General features: G+C 36.3%; 1 protein-coding gene across 1 annotated transcript; it reads right to left on the bottom strand.

Moving 5' to 3' along the window:
• Positions 1-518: 518 nt before the first annotated feature.
• Positions 519-17,229, bottom strand: LOC129257461 (G-patch domain and KOW motifs-containing protein-like). Its single transcript, XM_064096805.1, has 10 exons — positions 16,936-17,229; positions 13,181-13,407; positions 11,868-12,007; positions 9,907-10,013; positions 9,336-9,546; positions 8,791-8,923; positions 5,681-6,080; positions 4,237-4,409; positions 2,718-2,803; positions 519-1,887 (listed from the first exon to the last, which is right to left on the bottom strand). The coding sequence occupies exons 1-10, from the start codon at positions 17,100-17,102 to the stop codon at positions 1,747-1,749; spliced, it is 1,785 nt and encodes a 594-aa protein (XP_063952875.1). The 5' UTR covers positions 17,103-17,229; the 3' UTR covers positions 519-1,746.
• Between the last annotated feature and the right edge of the window lie 1,776 nt (positions 17,230-19,005).

Genomic DNA, 19,005 nt, shown 5'->3' with positions numbered 1-19,005 from the left:
TAATCCAACATTATACACTCGGTGGTTTCAGACCAAGTGGATATTGGACGAATTGTGTATATCCTAACTGGAAATTAGACAAAGTGATTAATGGGCATAATAGAAGTTAGATCAAATGGTTTGTAGACGGACTAGGATTAGACCATGCTTGAGACAAAACGGAAGCCGGTAGGCAAAATGGTTGTAGACCATTCGGCAATTTACCAAATATTAACCCTTAGAAGACTGAGCCCACATATAAAAGGGCTGGAGTCTATGGCAAACATGTGCAATAGAAAAATAATTAAGTCTCCAAAGGGTTAATACCATTAATTCCTTGTTTTCAGCATTTAATGCATCTTTCCATCATTCACCACTCTCCCAAACAATGCATGTCTTCAAACAATGTTAGATCATAAGAAAATAATGCAATCCAAAACATGTTATGTTAAGCCTTCATATAACAACACCTCTTCTCTTATCAACACCACATAGCATTATGAAAGCAACAAAGCAAACTAGAGATTTTCTTGAATGTATACAATAATGCACATTTATTTTCTATAAAAAAAATTACATTTTAAAACAGAACAATTATGGTACAGTGCAAAATATAGTTTAATTCTCTGTGCATTTCATCTGCACATTTCATCTGCACATCTGTGGGCACATTCACAATTTTCCACAACTTCATATTTCATTACCATGCCCACTTGCTATACAGAATGACCATGGATTTCCTGTACTCAATCTTTCCAGTTTCCAGTGCTCTTAGGCACAAATTCTGTACACATGGCATGTATGATTTATACGCATTTACTCTTTAATTCAAACATTTCAAGTGGAGCATGTTATCGTTTATTGACCCACTTTCACATGAACACCATTTAGGATCCACTAATGAGGCATCTCTATGGATACATTCACTATCAAAAAATCTGAAGTGGGATGCTTACTACGAGATGTTCTTTATAAGGAAAAAAAAAATTAACACTCCCTCATGAGATAAGAATGACACCAGGAAGTCAATTGAAAGGAGGCTGGAAGGGGGAAAATCAATAACCCCTTCTCAAAACAATAGCCAAGTTTAGGTTCCTTGTTATGAGCCCATGATTCATACAACCAATAAAAGAGGAGCTCTTCACAAAGACATGGTGGACCAGGTCAACGGTCACTTCCTTTTCTTTCTATTGCATAGGTTCTTCTTGTGATAAGAAGATTTTGTTTCGTTCAAAAGCTCGTCTTCTTATCTGTGCAAGTGAATACATGGAAGTCTTGCCACACACAACAGACAAAGAAACAATGGCTGAAGATATGCTGATAACGACAGAAGAAATGGTATAGAAATAGAGAGTTTTGTAAACACAAGTTCACTAGTATTCCAATCAAGGCAGACATGATTAGAAAGACCATTAACTACTCTACAAGTTTGTCATAAAACTTTTTTTTCTTGCAGACAGTCTTGTATTTAGACCAAGCAAGAGCAAATCTATTTGTGGAGAACAAAGAATAAATAACAAGATATATTTTATGATTATAAGTTAGCAACCCATAGATATATCAGTATAGGCCCAGATCCAGGAGGGGGGAGGGGTTGGGTAGGGGATGCAATGGCCTTGGCCCCATCCATTCTTGTTGTTTTCTTTAGATAAAAAGGGAAATGCTTTCCACAAGCAACAACACTTTTCTTCAAAGTGTGTCCATGAGACAAAGACCCCCCCCCCCTCCCCCTCACACCCTCATCCATCAATCTTGGCTCTGCCTGTTTCAGTAATCTTCCTCATCATGTATATTTCCAGCAAATTCACATATAATATCATAATCCATCTTGATGATCCGGTCTCTCTCTCTCAGCAGCTGAACACTGGCTTGGCAATTAGCTTTGTCCCTCTTGAGAACAGTACCAATCTGTAATGAAATTGTAAATAAAAAGAAATATCCAGTGTTAACATTGACGATAAATGTTTCTCCTTTTCTCTAAGTACAGTCAAAACTGTCTATTAAAGCCATCCAAGGGAAATGGAAAAACATGTGGCCACTGGAACAAGGTGGTCTTTACTGATGGGTTGTTTTCACATGGGAAACAACTTAGGTGTCAACTAAAGATAAAGTTTTCACTATAGATATGTGGATGCTAAGACATGTTTAACTGTATGTATTTCAATGTCCAATGCAATGTAAATTTGGGGGGAGTTAAAAATACACACATGTGGTATTACCCAAGGATCATTTGAACCAAGTGTAAACATAATTAATGCAGAAATAAAGAAATGAGAGCAATTTGAAAAAAAATATATACCTTTTGACCCCTAGATGACCTTTGACCCCATCACCCTCATGAACACAAATGTGGTATTACCCAAGGATAATATGTACCAAGTGTCAACATAATTGATGCAAAAATAAAGAGATGAGAGCAAGTTGAACTAAAACTTAACATTTTTGTAACAGACATGACCTCATATTATTTGACATTTGGACCCCTAGATGACATTTGACCCCATCATTCTCATAGGCTCACATGTGGTATTACCCATGGATCATATGTACCAAGTATGAACTTAAGTGATGCAGAAACAAAGAAATGGGAGCAAGTTGAACAAAAACTTTAAAATTTTTGTAACAGACCAACAGACTTAACAGGAAAAGTGATCACTAGGGTCTCTGCTGAACTTTGTTCAGGCGAGACAAAAAAAAAAAATTGGCTATGAGTAGATAGAAGATAGCAGAGGACAGACCTGGCCTTTGTACTTCCCACTGACAACCATAATGTATCCAGGATCGGTTTTGGGTATGAGTGTCTCCAGCATGGACTGATGGATATCTGCAAGAAAAATGGATGATATAAAGAGTAGAAATACAATATAAATTATAATCGAAACTTAAACAAGCAAGAATGCCTCTTGATACATTAGCAGGGTTCCCACAGAAATTTGAAAACAGAATTCCATGACCTTTCAATGACTAAATTGCTGCTTTCCATGACTTTCCGTGACATCCCGGGAGTTTTTTAATTTGGGATGTCACAAACCTGGGAAAATGGAAATCATGAACACCAATCATAAAAGCAGAGTATGATCATAGAGTATGAGAGTTGTGAGATACAACAAACTGGAAAGCTGCCATAGCCAAGAGGTAAATGCAATTCCATGACTTTTCACAAATTTTCCAAATTCCCTGACTTTCCATGACCACAAATTTTTCCAGGATTTTCCATCACTGTGGGAACCCTTATTAGACAGGTTGTAATTGCATTTGAGAAGAACCTTCAAGGTGGTTTTCAAATTCAATGACATAACCATTTGTGATTTGATGAAAATCCATATACAGTATGTCTTTTATAGTATTCTTCACATTGCATCCACTGCAGAGCAACAAAGTGCTCATGATGGTTGGGATTGGACAGTAGCCCAAGTAATAGCCAATGTACCAAAAGCAGACAATGCAACAGACGATTTCCAAATTTGATTACCGATGTACTATTCTAATCACCTATGCCGACCGCACAGATACGTTGTTAGCCTAACAGTAAGCCCAGTCACATCTTTTGGATTGTAAAGTGAACACATGTGTAAGTAGTGCATTGATGTAACATTAGGCATCGCTGCCACATTACCAGTTGTAACAGGGCCTCTGTGCAGTCACTACTGGTCTATAACATAGCTTTCTTTATACCACATGATGCTATGTTGAGAAAGTCTATGAAATATCCCAATCTGGAAAGTGTTATTGCTTCACCCATTAAAAAATGAAAGAGGTCATTTAGGAAAAGCTGCTCATGAGCCAACTACAAACTGGCTTGTTCCCATCTGACTATTCCCTAGAACATGACTTCCCCCGAGGTAAACTTCCCTACAGGCATCTCTCCACTAGTTTTCTTCCAATGGGGAAATGTCCTACAACCTCGTGAGAAAAACCAAGATTTGATTTTACAACAAACCGTTTGCTTTCCCCAATAGACAAACACATTCCCATTACATTCCAAGCCTTGATATAAATGCTTATTAATTAAAGTCATGGGGGGGGGGGTGGAAGCAATAATCATGCTTCCAAATATAAAACTAGCATTAAACTAGAAATATAATCTCAAAAGAAATGCTTCTGAGATACAAGTAACACTTACTACTGGAATAGCTGACTACTTCGCTTATAAAGCTATGGCTATTCCTGTTTAATCTACAGGATTCTGAATGATTAATACATGATTTTGATTAATAAATATTTTCAATCCTGAACAAAGTTACTGACTGCCATTACCTTCAATAAATCTGGCATCATCTGTTTGACATGTGCAAGTATCTCTGGTGATGACATCGACAATCTTGACCTTGACATTGTAATACTTGCCCTTCTTGTAGGTCGCATCAATAAAGCGTACTCTCAAATCAGGGCGCAACCAGTACATGTAGTTCATCTTCTCAGAAGTTGAGCTACAATAAGAGACAAGCAAAAATAAATCATAGATTTATTGAAAACTAGAAATATGACATGTCCAAAGGACACAGATGCCCCTGCTTAACGCAATCAGAAATTCATTCAATATGATTGAACTTAATATCATGCAGAAACCAATATGCATATATATTATGAACAAATTTAGACCTTTGACCTACAGACTCACTCTTTCCATAATAATCTCTGACAGAAGATATGACAGTCAGGTCATTTGATGTGACCTGACTGTATTTTGGTGTCATCTACCTACACATCAAAATCTTTTAAAATCTGTTGAATATTTCATAAGTTATCATGCGGAAGCCAACTTGCATATAAAATGAGCTGTGACCTTTGACCTACGGACTACGAATTCAAACTTGGCCTGTATTTTGGTGTCATCTACCTACACACCCAAATTTTTTCAGAAACGGTTGAATATTTCATAAATTATCATGCGGAAACCAACTCACATATCTAATGAGCTGTGACCTTTGGAGGAGGTGCATACATTGTGTGCCATCAGGAAAGCATCTAATGATCAGTGTCAGGATAGAATTGTAAAGCAATTAGAGATGTAGTCCTGATGTAGGCCTAATAAGCTTTTTATGAGACTGGAATTGTTACCATCACGATGCATTGAAGGCTCCAGTAACATTTGAGTAAAAATAGTAAAATATAATTGATATACCATTGTATTTTCCCTGAAAAGAAATATGATTATACAGCAAAAACCTCCAAAACAAATTGATAGCAGGTAAGAGGGTAGGTCATCATCAAGGCAGAGGCTGCCTCTATGATAAACGTAAGTGATGGGTATGATAAAGTGAGACTCGTGATCTAGACAATGGCTACAGCTTTATCTTTGTTATGAAGAATAGTGCCTGGGGCCCGTTGCATAAAACTTTTTACCTGAGAAAACTCAGGTTGTTTTTACCGGAGTTTTTGCCCTGTGTTAAAGTCAATGGCAGAAATCAGACTAACCTTAGTTTTCAGATTTTACCAGAGTTTTCTCATGTAAAAAGTTTTATGCAACAGGCCCCTGATGTGGTAAGACTACAGTGACTGCAGAGCAATCACCAGCTATACCCTCCCGTCTTGGTTCAGTCATTGTTGTCTGATTATCGACTATGATTGGTTGCGGGATTTTCGTAGAACAACTGTAACAGAACATTTGTTGATCGAGGCTTCTGCCTAGAATAGGCGAGTAAGAGAGGCACTGCAAAAGCACTAAAAGAGCATGATCTAGAATCTGTCATTCACATACCTAGAATGCCTATCATAATCTGAATGATGCTTGACTGATCTATCTGTTCTCTCCTCTTTCCTTTGACTAGAGTCCTTCCTATCATCATCTCTTTTCCGATGCCCATCATCTTTAGTTCTTGATCTGTCGTAATCCTTATCATCTCTCGAAGTGTGTTTGTCTCTTTGATGCTCGCCATTTTCATATCTCTCTCTATTCTCGTATCTGTCCCGTTTAGAATACTTATCCGACCCATCTCCATCCTCTTTTCTCCTGTCTCTAGAATGCTTATCATGTCTACTACTGCTAGTCCTTTCTTTATCAATCTTGTGTTTGTGTTTCCTCCTATCTGATTCACTATCATCCTGCGATGACTGGTCCTCTCTCTTCTTCAATTCATCATGACCTCGACTAAACTTCCCTAAGAAATGAAACATATGGGAATCGTCATCTTTAAATTAATTTAAATATAATCTGAAAAACATCTCAGGTCGATTGACAATTAAGGTTTACGCTGGCACTTGCTACTTTGTTAAATTAATGTATTGGAATGTTTGAATAACGTTGAAATAATCTCTCTAATTTTGCAATGTTTAATAAAAACCTTATTGTGAATTAACTAATTTGCAATAATCCTGAATTGGTCGACAGCAGTGACTTAACACCAAGTATCAAAGTTAAACAAGTTTTGCCGGGATTTAATGGCAAGTTTTATCGGTTAATCCTTATTCTTCCCTGTGCTTGTGATTTGTCATTCATTTCACAATCTAGCACATCAATGATGTGGTGCTCATCCGACATCTTGTAACGAAATTTAATACAATTTTTAATTTCAGCCCAGTTGACACTGTAGTGAATTATATTGGTGACATAAATTGAGGAAACAGAATTGAAATTGATGAAGAAATGACAGAGAAGAAGTAACTGTTGTGATTTATGAATAAATTTCATATAAATTAGCATGAATAATTTTCTAGTCAAAATTTCTAAATTCTGTGTAGAACCTTGGTGAACCTCATGTAGCTCTCGGATGGAAAAAAAAAATCAAAATCGGTAAACAAATAAATAAGCATTTTTGTGAGTTTTGAAAAATAAGCATAAATTAGCATATTTAATGAGTCTCAAAATTCTGTGTCAAAGTTTTGTATCCCCACCTAGAGCTATCATATAAAGCAAACAAAATTGAAATTGATCAACAAATGAAGGAGAAAACGCATTTTTTTTATTTTTTATTTTATTCTGTGATGCCTGAAACTGTAGTTTTCACCCAAATTGTCTTTTCTAATTTTGAACCCCAAATGACCTTCGAACTTGTCCTAGTTACCCAAAATTACATTCATCTAATTACCTATACTTTAGTAAATTTTGTGGAATAGATAGATATACAGCTTTGCTCAACAGAATATGGGTCCATATTTTTCATTAATTCTATTTGAAAAGAATATCGTGATTTATGAAGAAAAACCATAATATTTCTATAATTTGATTGGAAATTGTAATTTTTTATGGCAAAAATGTAAAAGTTGGTAGCTGTGATTACATAGGAGACAAATTTTCGAACAGATGCAACTTTTTAAAGGTGAAAATTTCCTCCAATAACATCTTAGTGCTAAAGATATGTTATCAATTATGGCATAATAGGATATAATGTATGCACAGTGCGTCTCAGAAAAACGAAACCGAGATTAAGCGATGATTACTCAAATCTCATGCCTAAAAAGTTCAATATCTGCTCTTTTATTTGATACCTTAATCACAAAAAATGGTCAAGAAGTAAAAAAGTTATGTTCCCTCGAAACAATGCTTGTACTTCCATAATTTCATTAAAAAATCGCATGGTTAACAAAAGACTTAATGCATGGCTGATCATCAACAAAACGGAGTGTCAAGTAAGTTTGAACGCTAGCCTGTAGAACCTCTTCATTTTATGAAATTATTGAAATTCAAGCCTTAATTCAAATAACCAGAACTTTGTTATTTCTTGACCATTTTTTGTAATTGAGGTATCAAATTATAGAGCAAATATTGAACTTTTTAGAAATGTGGTTTTCTTTTTGAAACCCAGATACAGCCCGCCAAATGACTTTTTGGTATCCCCTCTTCAAATTGTTTTTGCTCACTCATGCGTGAATGAGAAATAATCTAAGTAATTTCAGATGAAAGAGGAGATTCAAAGCTTTACAATGGTAGGTCATTTGTCTATTGTATTTGTGATTAAGTTATGATAAATCATCGATAAATCTCGGTTTCGTTTTTTGTGGGATGCACTGTATACTGATAGGAACAGACATTGCAGCATTAGAAAAGCATAGAGAAAGAAAGATCTTTCGATCAAGAGTAAAGCATTATCTTTTTCCCAGAAATATTATACTGTAAGTTCTAAATGTTTTCCTTATATTAATGTTATGTTTATAAATGACTATGATTATGTCCTTTGTTATTGTTTCTTGTATATGTAGCACCTTGAGTGATAATTCATCGCAAATAATTACTATTATCATTATTACTATCATCATCATCATCAATCATCATCATCATTATCCTCATCATCATCATCATCATCATCATCATCATCATCATCATCATCATCATCATCATCATCATCAGCATCATCATCATTTCTATAATCATTATTAACCACAGCTAAAGAGTGGAATACACCTCAGACTTAAACTAATGAGAAATGAAAAATATAAATCATATCATTGATTATATCATCATATTGTTTGTCATCACAGGTGTTTGCATGATAGGGGAGAGACTGTTTTATAAACTGAAAGTCATGCATGACTTTAAACAGCACTAGTGACATAATCTTGTAATAATTGGGATGGTGCAAATTGCATTTGTTTTAACATAGTGAGTGAATGTCTAACAAATGCAACCCTACATAAATGAATGCATTTCAAGGGGTATCACATTTGTCTATAAAACAATGCCAATTGAAGATTTCTTATGAGGAATCGTATTAAAGAGTTATAATCAATTTTTATAAGGATGGGAGTGTGCTTCATGATGCAAGAAGTCTGTGATTTTCACTAGGTATCTCCGGCGTGTGATTCTTACTAACGTTCTTGATGTGTAACAATTTCATGATCATTAAAGTTATTCATCTGTGCTAATCAACTTACCGAGATCTTTAGAATATTTCTTGTATTCCTCTTTTGAGACTAGCTGAACTGCAAACTGGCTAAGTGTAGCTGATTGGTTGCTCAGGGCGAACTTGATGACTACCCGAGAATTATCTTCGTCCACACCTTCAATCTAGGATATGAGGTATAGTCAGGATTGTTGTGAAAAGAGTGACATTCATAATGGAATCCAAATGGCAAAATTTACTCAAAATATTTCATAATACTGAAACTGATACATATCTATAATCTACAAGTGTTAACCTATGTTTTTTTTCATACCAAATTAGAGTTGAATGACAAAATAGTGTTTTTTTTTGCCAATTCAATAAAGTATTACATCTGACCCCCTTTAAGTGTGAACTTGCTGAAATTATTTGTTTCTGTTTTATTGTTTAACATGTAAAGGTGTAATGGTCTCAAATTATCATAGCTTGAAAAGCTCATGAAGTGAAGTAAAAACTGAGAAAAATGGGGGTCGGACATACTAATTCAATTGGTTGACTATTCTATACTTAACAAAACTTAAAAGAAAGAAGAAATACCATTCCATAAAGATTCTTGTGTGGACCACTGCACACCAGAACATGAGCTCCCTTTGAAAACCCTTTAGGCTCTCCTTCTTCTTCCTTCACAGCAGGCTCTCCTGGCTTTCTCCTTCGCTTCTTTTTCTCGTTCAGAGCATCTCCAGGTCGTCTGTCTGCACCAAGCCCTTGACCTTTGGGTCGCACAGTCACTTCAATGGGTTCTACAACTCTGGAACAATGAAACAAAGTGGTGCACGTATTCTCAATCAATAAATCTGGGGATGTTTCAATTAAAATTAAGTCTGATTAATAAATATCACATTTAAATTGCTAGATGTGTGTCATAATGGTCAGATCATGATCTGGGGCCCGTAACACAAATGATCGTAGAACATTTTTCTACGATTGATTCCACTGACTACAATGTACGATCAATCGTGAAAATCAAGTGTACGATTAATCGCTAACCTTTGTGTTACGGGACCCTGGAGTTGTGTGGTATCACATATCCATCGATAAATTTGTGGTAAATATACATAAGACATTCCTACCTTTAGGGTGCTCTTGTAATTAAACATTCTTCACTCACTTTTTTATCTTGCTTCCTATTCCTTCATCTTCCTTCCATCCCATTCCACGAAGCATAGCCATACCAAACTGTTCAATGGGAATCTCTTCATAGTTTGCCTCGGAAGCCTGAAATGTAAAATACAGCGTGGTGAAAAGAAATTCAGTGTAATGTTTTGCTATCATGATCATAAATTTGCTTCATGAGATGTACATAATGGAAAGATGTGCCTCCTCTCTTTTCCATTTGAAGACCATCTCAACACTCACAATGCATGCATGACAGTTCAACCGAATGTTTATTTGCATGAGCAAATTATGAGTGAGTTTTTCTCACTTTTTCGGCTATCTTTTGCAAAAAGACAAAATCACAGCCTTAATATCCATAATGTTTCATAATACTATAAGGCTAATATGCTTCAATTTTACCCAGAGAGGTGGATAGTTGAATATGGAGGCTTCGGGTATAAAAAGGGTCAACATTTAAACAAATGATGAAAAGCCTGACCATGCAGCTAAGCACAGAGCAAAGGTTTTTTACCATGAGAGAGTGGTCTCATTCTGGGGGCCTGCAACAAGTTGCAGCAGCCTCCTATGAGCTATTTCCACATGACAATGCACCTGTGAAATCAATGCTTTGGAGAAATATTAGCAAGAAGGGACAAGCCTCAATCTTAACAAGGGGCAATCTAGTCAAAGAAGGACTGTCAGATTAAAAGAAAATGTGGTAAAAGTAAGGCGTACAATAAGAGAGAACCTCCAGGTATCCATTAAAGGAATGCACAGGCGATATCCAAATCTTCATTCCATCATGTTGTTTAGCAAGACAAGAGATGGTATCCCTGCAGGATGCTGTGTCGGGATCAGCATTGGCCTGGAGACCCAGCAAAATGTCTGCAGTATTGCAGATGGCTTTTTGAACAATGGTGAACGATTACTGGAAAGCATCTTTATTACCGACGAGTCTTTTTTTTTCATGGATGGCCGTTTCTTCAGTCACAACATCCGTCAGTACGCTCCCCATCAGGATCCACCGTCATTCATTTATGAAAGGAATGCAAGCAAAGAGAAAATTTCTGTGTGATGTGGTCTCTGACACTACAGGGTTCTGATAAGTCCTGGGTTTTTTTCAACAGAAATCTAGGAGAAGCATACCTGTGCCTGATTGAGAAGTGATTAGGTAGCACCACTGACCATTGTTCTAACTCAGTCATGCATGGGCTTCAACTAGTAGAGAAGCATACCTTTCCATACAGTATATCTCATCAAGCAAATTTATGATCATGATAGCAAAAAATTACACTGGATTATGGTTTTGATTTTCTGTGACACATTGTATATATTCTGAAAGAATAACTTCTCCTAATAACTTGATACCATTTTTAAGCGGTACATGCTTTGATAATCTAGAGGTATTTGTTGAGTAAGGCATGACTGCAATTAATGAATCCTGATGTTTGTAAACTTAGGTATACTAAAAATATAAAAATATATAAAAAAATATGTACATCCGACCCCCTCTATGTGGGACCTTCATAAAATTTTCTGTCTCTCTTTTCTAGTTGTTTTAACAGCCTGTGATGTCCTCAAGGGACCATGACTTGGTCAGTGTATGGAGTGAAGTAATATGTGAGAAAAATGGGGGTCGGACGTACAAAAAGGTTGATTATTTAATGGAAATGCGCTACTGCCATCCCATGACAAAGGAAGCAACTGGTTTTCTTTCAACAATTACTTTTTTCTTGATATGGGTTATTTTCTGTATGCTCTATATGATACTAAAAAAATTTGAGTCACATAGTCCATAATTTCTGAAATATAATTTTTCAAAGGCAAGTAACACAGAAATAATGATACATTTTCCTCTTTCAATAAAAATCCCATTCCGCAGCATTGCTTCCTTTTTTCATGGGACAGCAGTATACTGCATGAGTTTATGAAACTTCTCCCTAATTTTCATATAGATTTGAAAAATAAACTTACAGCATCTGGCCTGATGGAGACATCTAATTTATCATCTGTTTCGAAACCCTCTGGGACCTTGTTCTGCATTAGAAGTGGAATGGTTAGATTCAGATCCTCTTTACCTCTCTCGTCCCATTTCTCACTGTATCTTGATACATCTGATGAATAAAACAATTAAGTCAGGAATAAAACAAAGAACATGTTATGCTATGTCATTTTATCTGATCTACATGATGATTTGTTCCCTGCATTATATTATGTTCATATTCATTTTGCTGTTTTTATGAAGTGTTTACATTTGTATGATGTGAGTTTTCTATGAATACATGAATTCAAGCAATTCAGTCAATCAACATTTCATCAGAAATTGGTAGTAAAGGGCAGCTTGCTGTACTATTACAACAAAGAAGTATGTAAAAACGATATGGAAAGATGAATGTTTATGAGTTCAATGGACAGAAGGTTTCATGAATTGAAAGATGAAATCCATTCAACAAGGCGTGGCCGAGTTGAATGGATCATTCATTTCATCTTTCACCGCATGAAGTATCTTGTCTATAGCACAAATGAAAAAACAGTTTTATATGAAACCTAAAGATAAACCCTGGTCATTTGACATTTATGAATAAAGATGCAAAAGTGCATGCATGCAGCTGAGCGAACACGGTCTGTTGATGGTCACATATACGCTGCAAACATGAGTTTCTGTACAATCTTGGTGCTTACAGGTTGTGCCGGTGATCTCGGTGAGCGCTTGCAATGGACAAAATCGTATGGATCAAAAATTACATAAATGATGTCATTGGAAATAGGGCTCAATGATCAATATCAAACAAACAATCAAATAACAAGGATCTATTTAGGTGTCATAAAACGTACAATTAATATCAGTAGTCACAATTTGATCAGAGTTGTTTCGTAAATTCAGTCCACCTATGTTAAAACATAAGAACATGCACCATCTGTGCATACATGATACATGCAACTAACAAACAGTTTAAGAAACAGCCCTCAGCAATTCCTTGTTCACATAAACACACAAGACATTCTCTTGTTCTACACTTCTAACAAAACAAAAATAATATATATAAAGACTGACTTTTTTAAAGGTATGTTTCTTTCTAATTTTATGTGACTGCACAAGTAGCTGTACATAATTTTTATAGATGTAGTTGAGGCTTGCCTTAAAGCCAATTTCTGCTGGCCTCAAGGCCAATTCTTGCCACCTCAGGCTGAGTCACATGTGCAAAGTCTATGGGAGAATGTTTCTGCCAGCAACCTTGTGACTCAAGTACCAGCCTCGGCTACATCAGTGAATTCAGTACACACACCTTCCATAATCTCCTTCACGGCCTCATTTTCCAAAGAATTGACAGGAGAACTCGGCTTCCGTTCATCTTTCTTCTTTTTGGAACTGTGGCTGTGCTCAGCATCTTTGCCGTGAGTCTCTGCTGGTCGTTTTCTCGTCTCGTCCTGTTCTCTGCTCTTCTCTGTCTGCCATTCATTTCTCTTGATGAGAGGGATGACAAGCTCCTCTGGTTTCTCTTTTGGGATGACACTGCAATGTAATTGAATGCATACAGAATAATGTATTAATTAATATAACATATAATGCTTTGATTTTATTTGTATTAATTTTATTCTTGTCTCATCCTACTCACTGCTCTTCTCTGTCTGCCATTCATTTCTTTTGATGAGAGGGATGACAAGTTATTATTATCTAAATGTCTAATATAAACAATTTAAAAGACCTTCATTAGCCACTGTCTTCTAAAAATGAATTCGTATCCAGACTTTGAAATAGATGATCATGGATCAAAGACATCCATGGTAGAAGTTCTTACAGCAAGAAACTGATCCATGCAGTGATGCACTCAACCCAGACAAGGTAAAGGTGTACCTGGCAAGATTTGATTCCTCTATGTATGTCAATGAGCTGAAAAAGGCTCGACTCGTTAAAGCCAGAGTAGACTCTAATTATAAAACTTAAAAGTCACGATTAATGACAATGCGTGTATATACCGATGATACTGTTTAGTCATAAGCAATATAAATATCACATTACAACTAGCACATTCCTATTTATAATATTATTACAAAAAGGCAAGCCGTTTGACGTTTTGTCATTTAATCCTTTTCGCATCAACCATTTGGGGCACATGCATTAAAATATAGTGACATGCAGTGAGTTGCATGCACATTTGGGCCGGATGACTTACACAAACTTAAGAAAAAGATATAGGGTCTCTGTTGTTTAAAAAATCTAAATCAATTTACAATTTAATGTTTTCTGATACTTAAAGGTCTTGTCTACCTTGATGATTTAGATCAATCATCGAACATTCATTATGCTTACGTAAGCCCTCAAAAATGAATTTTTACTGCTGGGATGGAGCCTTAAACTTAAATAAAGCTCCAGCTTGCCTTGACTTTGAGGCTTGCCACGATTCTTGGCTTGAGCAAACTCCAAACCACTCAAGGGTTCATTACCATCCTGCCTGTGGGGAATCTACAGTTTAAGACTATGGTATGCCAATGCTGTACACAGCACACAATTTAAAAAATCATTAAAATATCTCTTTTGTGACCAAAAATACTAATTTCCATACAATTTATTTTTCATTAGTAACTTGGGAGTAATTTTTGTATTCACCAGAGCGCTCGAAAACTTGAATTTTTGGCATATTTTTGTGTACGCCCTATATTGGTGGAAACAAATGTGACAAGACAATTGTCATTTTTCAATCTCTATTTTTAATTGAGAAAAAATAATTTTAAGAATCAGATTTACTTTAGAGCAAAGTTATATGATGAATAGCTGTAATGGAAACTGACAGTGTCAAAAAATCAAGCATTTGTTCCAAAGAAAAAAAGAGAAAATAAGCCAAACATTGCCAACCTTATTTCACCACACAGGGAGTAGTAACAGAGAAATGTTATATCATAACCTTGTTCCCCAGGGAGGCCAATTACATTGTCGAGTGGATCCATGCACGACCAAAAAAAAAACACATAAAAAGGATGTCTTTTTCAAGTAATAAGGGTGTCAAAAACACTAAAATAATGAAACAAGTGGAATGCCTCTGGCCGTCTCACCTGCATCACGCGATTCAATATAGCAGCAGTGCTGATTTTGAAAACTACTATAACTCGCACAAGATGTTCAGTGATACTTGGTTACTCTTATTTCCACGTTTTATGAACTAGACCAATACACTTATAGAGATATGATGGCAATTCAACAAATACCCCCAACGTGGCCAAAGTTCTTTGACCTTACATGACCTTTGACCTTGATCATGTGACCTGAAACTCGCACAGGATGTTCAGTGATACTTGATTACTATTATGTCCAAGTTTTATGAACTAGAACAACACACTTTCAAATTTATGGCTGTAATTCAACAAATACCCCAATTTGGCCAAAGTTCATTGACCCTAAATGACCTTTGACCTTGATCATGTGACCTGAAACTTGCACAGGATGTTCAGTAATACTTGATTACTATTATGTCCAAGTTTCATGAATCAGATCCATAAACTTTCAAAGTTATGATGGTAATTCAACAGATACCCCCAATTCGGCCAAAGTTCATTGACCCTAAATGACCTTTGACCTTGGTCATGTGACGTGAAACTCATGCAGGATGTTTAGTGATACTTGATTAACCTTATGTATAAGTTTCATGAACTAGGTCCATATATTTTCTAAGTTATGATGACATTTCAAAAACTTAACCTTAGGTTAAGATTTTGATGTTGATTCCCCCAACATGGTCTAAGTTCATTGACCGTAAATGACCTTTGACCTTGGTCATGTGACATGAAACTCAGGCAGGATGTTCAGTAATACTTGATAAACCTTATGGCCAAGTTTCATGAACTAGGTCCATATACTTTCTAAGTTATGCTGTCATTTCAAAAACTTAACCTCAGGTTAAGATTTGGTGTTGACGCCGCCGTCGCCGTCGGAAAAGCGGCGCCTATAGTCTCACTCTGCTATGCAGGTGAGACAAAAAGGTATTTGTTTTCGCTAAGAAAGCTACGAGTTTAGGGTCAAATTTGCGAGGGTATAATAATATAGAGCATTTATGAGGTGCCGATTTATCTAGTTTCCTATTCAATGGCGCACTATATATTACCCCAGCTGTAGCTCCAGCTGCTAAAGGCGCTTGGTGCATTCAAGGAATTAATCCTGCTGGGTACCCATTCACCTCACCTGGGTTGAGTGCAGCACAATGTGGATAAATTTCTTGCTGAAGGAAAACACGCCGTGGCTGAGATTCGAACCCACGTCCCTCTCATTGAAAGACGAGCTTCGTAACCACTAGACCACGACGCCCCATAAAAAATTAAGACTAAAATGTTTTATAAAGAATATACTATTTTCCCCAAGAGTACGATTTGCATGAGGTGTGGGAGGTGGGGCTGTACTAAACCTAATGATATAGGTAAAATCGATGTCCGTGATGTAATATTTTGAAATATCGCTGTACTTGTTTAGGGGTTCAATTCAGGGAATACTTGCCAATAGTATCGTTTTGTTTCAAATGCCAAGGCATGTAAGGTTAGGGTTTCACACGCCAATACTTGTTGAGGGGTGCATTTTCAGAATATGGAAAATACGTGATTAGGGTGCTTTTCGAGACCCCATGGTCGCGCATGGTATCCGCTTGTCAATGGAAGTGGCCCCACTCCCCCCCCCCCCTTCTGTCGGCCTGTGCCTTGTTGTTCAATTTTTTGTTGTTGTTGTTGTTGTTGTTGTTTTTTCAAATGAGTCTCCAATTCCAAACATGCCAAAAAAGCAAAAACTGATTAGGGGCCTAGGCCTACTTAAAATTCTACTGTTATATTGATTCGGAAATATGACCAGCTAGACATAGATCTAGGGCCTTCTAGGCACTAGGTTCCTATATCAAAAATATTGCGAGCATAATCTAAAATTTTCAATTATAAATCCTGCGAAGCGGTACTGAGGTGGCGGAGCCTCTCATGCCTGGAATATCGCCGGGTGGGTTCCGGCAGAAGTCCACGCTGAGCCTGAGGCGAGCCGCTGACGAACTGAAACTGAGGCTGGTGAACGTACCTTGTTACTTTCTTTGAGTCTACTGATAAAATGTAGTCCGTTTCGGTCTTATTTTCCAAAATTTCAGCCTCACCGATATTTTTAGATTCTAGAGTTTTCGTTTCTTGTTTCTTCTTGGCAAAGGAAAAGGAAAATCCTTTCTTCTTCTCCCCTTCGTCAGATTCCATTTTCGAAATTGAGTCGTCCACCGTCTCTCTGATATGGTGAAGTAGATGGAAAAAATTGAAGGAGAAAAAAGTTACGGTACTAGTATTTCAATCCCTGTCGACTTGACATTTACCAGACTCATTGACTCAACTTTTGCAGTGATATACCTGCCGATCTCCGAACAACGGAGGAACTGAAGCGAGAGAGAGAGGGTAACGCGATTCTCGCCCCCTCCCTCCCCCAAATAATGACTTTAGGGGAGATTGGGATTAGTTGGAACATTTATGACAAAAATGACTGTAAAATCTAAATAGATTTTATTCGAGAAACAATCAATATATCAGCTTAAAGCACATATCTAAGGGCTTCAAAATAAAATGTACCCCATAATTTTTTTAACTCTGTGATGGTTACTAAAAAAAAAAAAAAATCTATTTTGAACAAGACCATCGCAAGTTCCAACTTACCCCATATACGTGGTAAGTTGGAACATGGTATGGGGTAAGTTCAGTTGGAACACTGCATGGTCAATTAAGAATTATACTAAAACTACTTACAACTGTAATATTACATGGTTCTAGCCTAATCACTTTGTTTTTTTCAAGTTCAAAATATTAAAAGTGTGTATTCTGATTTGTTGAACTTTATGTTTTCTATTATACAGCCACTCACGCAAGCCGAATGTCAGTGTAGTAGAATTTCGCGTATTTGTGTGCGTTTGATTTTACATGCAATAAAGTGTATCAGCAATTTCATGTACTTCTGCATCAAATTTACATGACAAAATTAATTGGTAATATTTTCTAATTAATTAATTATGCAAATATGCAGGTATGAAATTTGCCCTAATTTAAAAAAAATGTTTTTTCCTTTAACTGAATTTATTTATCTGGTACATGTAAAATACTAATTTTTACATTTTTTTTACATTTATAACAAATATCTACAAAAAAATTGCAAAAAATATAATTTCTTATGTATTTTTTGTATTTTTAATTTGTATTAATTTTGTTTTTTCGAACCTCTGTTTTTTATTGTTTTTTCCGATGAACTTCAGTTTGTCAGGGACCTTTTTGCGATCATAAATAGCATGAAATAAATCCATTTGAACCGACAAAAGTAAAAGTAATCATACATTTATGATTTTTTTAATCACGTTTTTGAGCAATTCTGGGTCCGACATGCACTAACAAAATGTTGCGTAATTTCAGAACCGGGCACCCGGGCATCGCAAATTGGTCTCAAATGATTCACAAGACTTGACATTAAAAAGTCAGTGAGCGGTGCGGTCAAAAAAGTTCGCGCGACGGCGTAGTGACAAAATTTGGCGAGGGGGGCTCAAATTGACCGACCGCTCCCCCCCCCCAGTTTGATAAGGGTTAATTTTGCATTAGGGGCCTACAAGAGGCCTTAAATGCACACTCAGACCTAAATAAGCATGGCTTTCGATACAATGTTCAGAAGAGTGTGAAATGCTGTATACATTTTTTATATCCAATGTTTTTATTCATAATTATGTTTTATGGTAAGTTGGAACATGTTCCAAATAGCCCTTTCAATTTTGTTCCCACAAACCCCAGAGGCCCATTTGACAATTATAAGCTTACAGCACAAAAAAGGACTTCACCGTGGCATATTAAAGGACAAGTCCACCGTCCACCCCAACAAAAAGTTGATTTGAAAATTTCATCAAAATTGGATGTAAAATAAGAAAGTTATGACATTTTTTCGCTTAATTTCACAAAACAGTTATATGCACATCCTGGCTGGTATGCAAATGAGGAGACTATGGCGTCATCCACTCACTATTTCTTTTGTATTTTATTCTATGAAATATGAAATATTCTAATTTTCTCCTCATTGTCAAGTGATACATCGATTAATTTCTCCCTGAACATATGGAAATAGCATTGTTCAATAGTC

The sequence above is a fragment of the Lytechinus pictus genome, chromosome 3, assembly GCF_037042905.1.
Source record: "Lytechinus pictus isolate F3 Inbred chromosome 3, Lp3.0, whole genome shotgun sequence".
Lineage (NCBI taxonomy): Eukaryota > Metazoa > Echinodermata > Echinoidea > Temnopleuroida > Toxopneustidae > Lytechinus > Lytechinus pictus.
The sequence above is the reverse complement of the archived record's forward strand: the minus strand, read 5'-3'. Positions and strand labels throughout refer to the sequence as shown.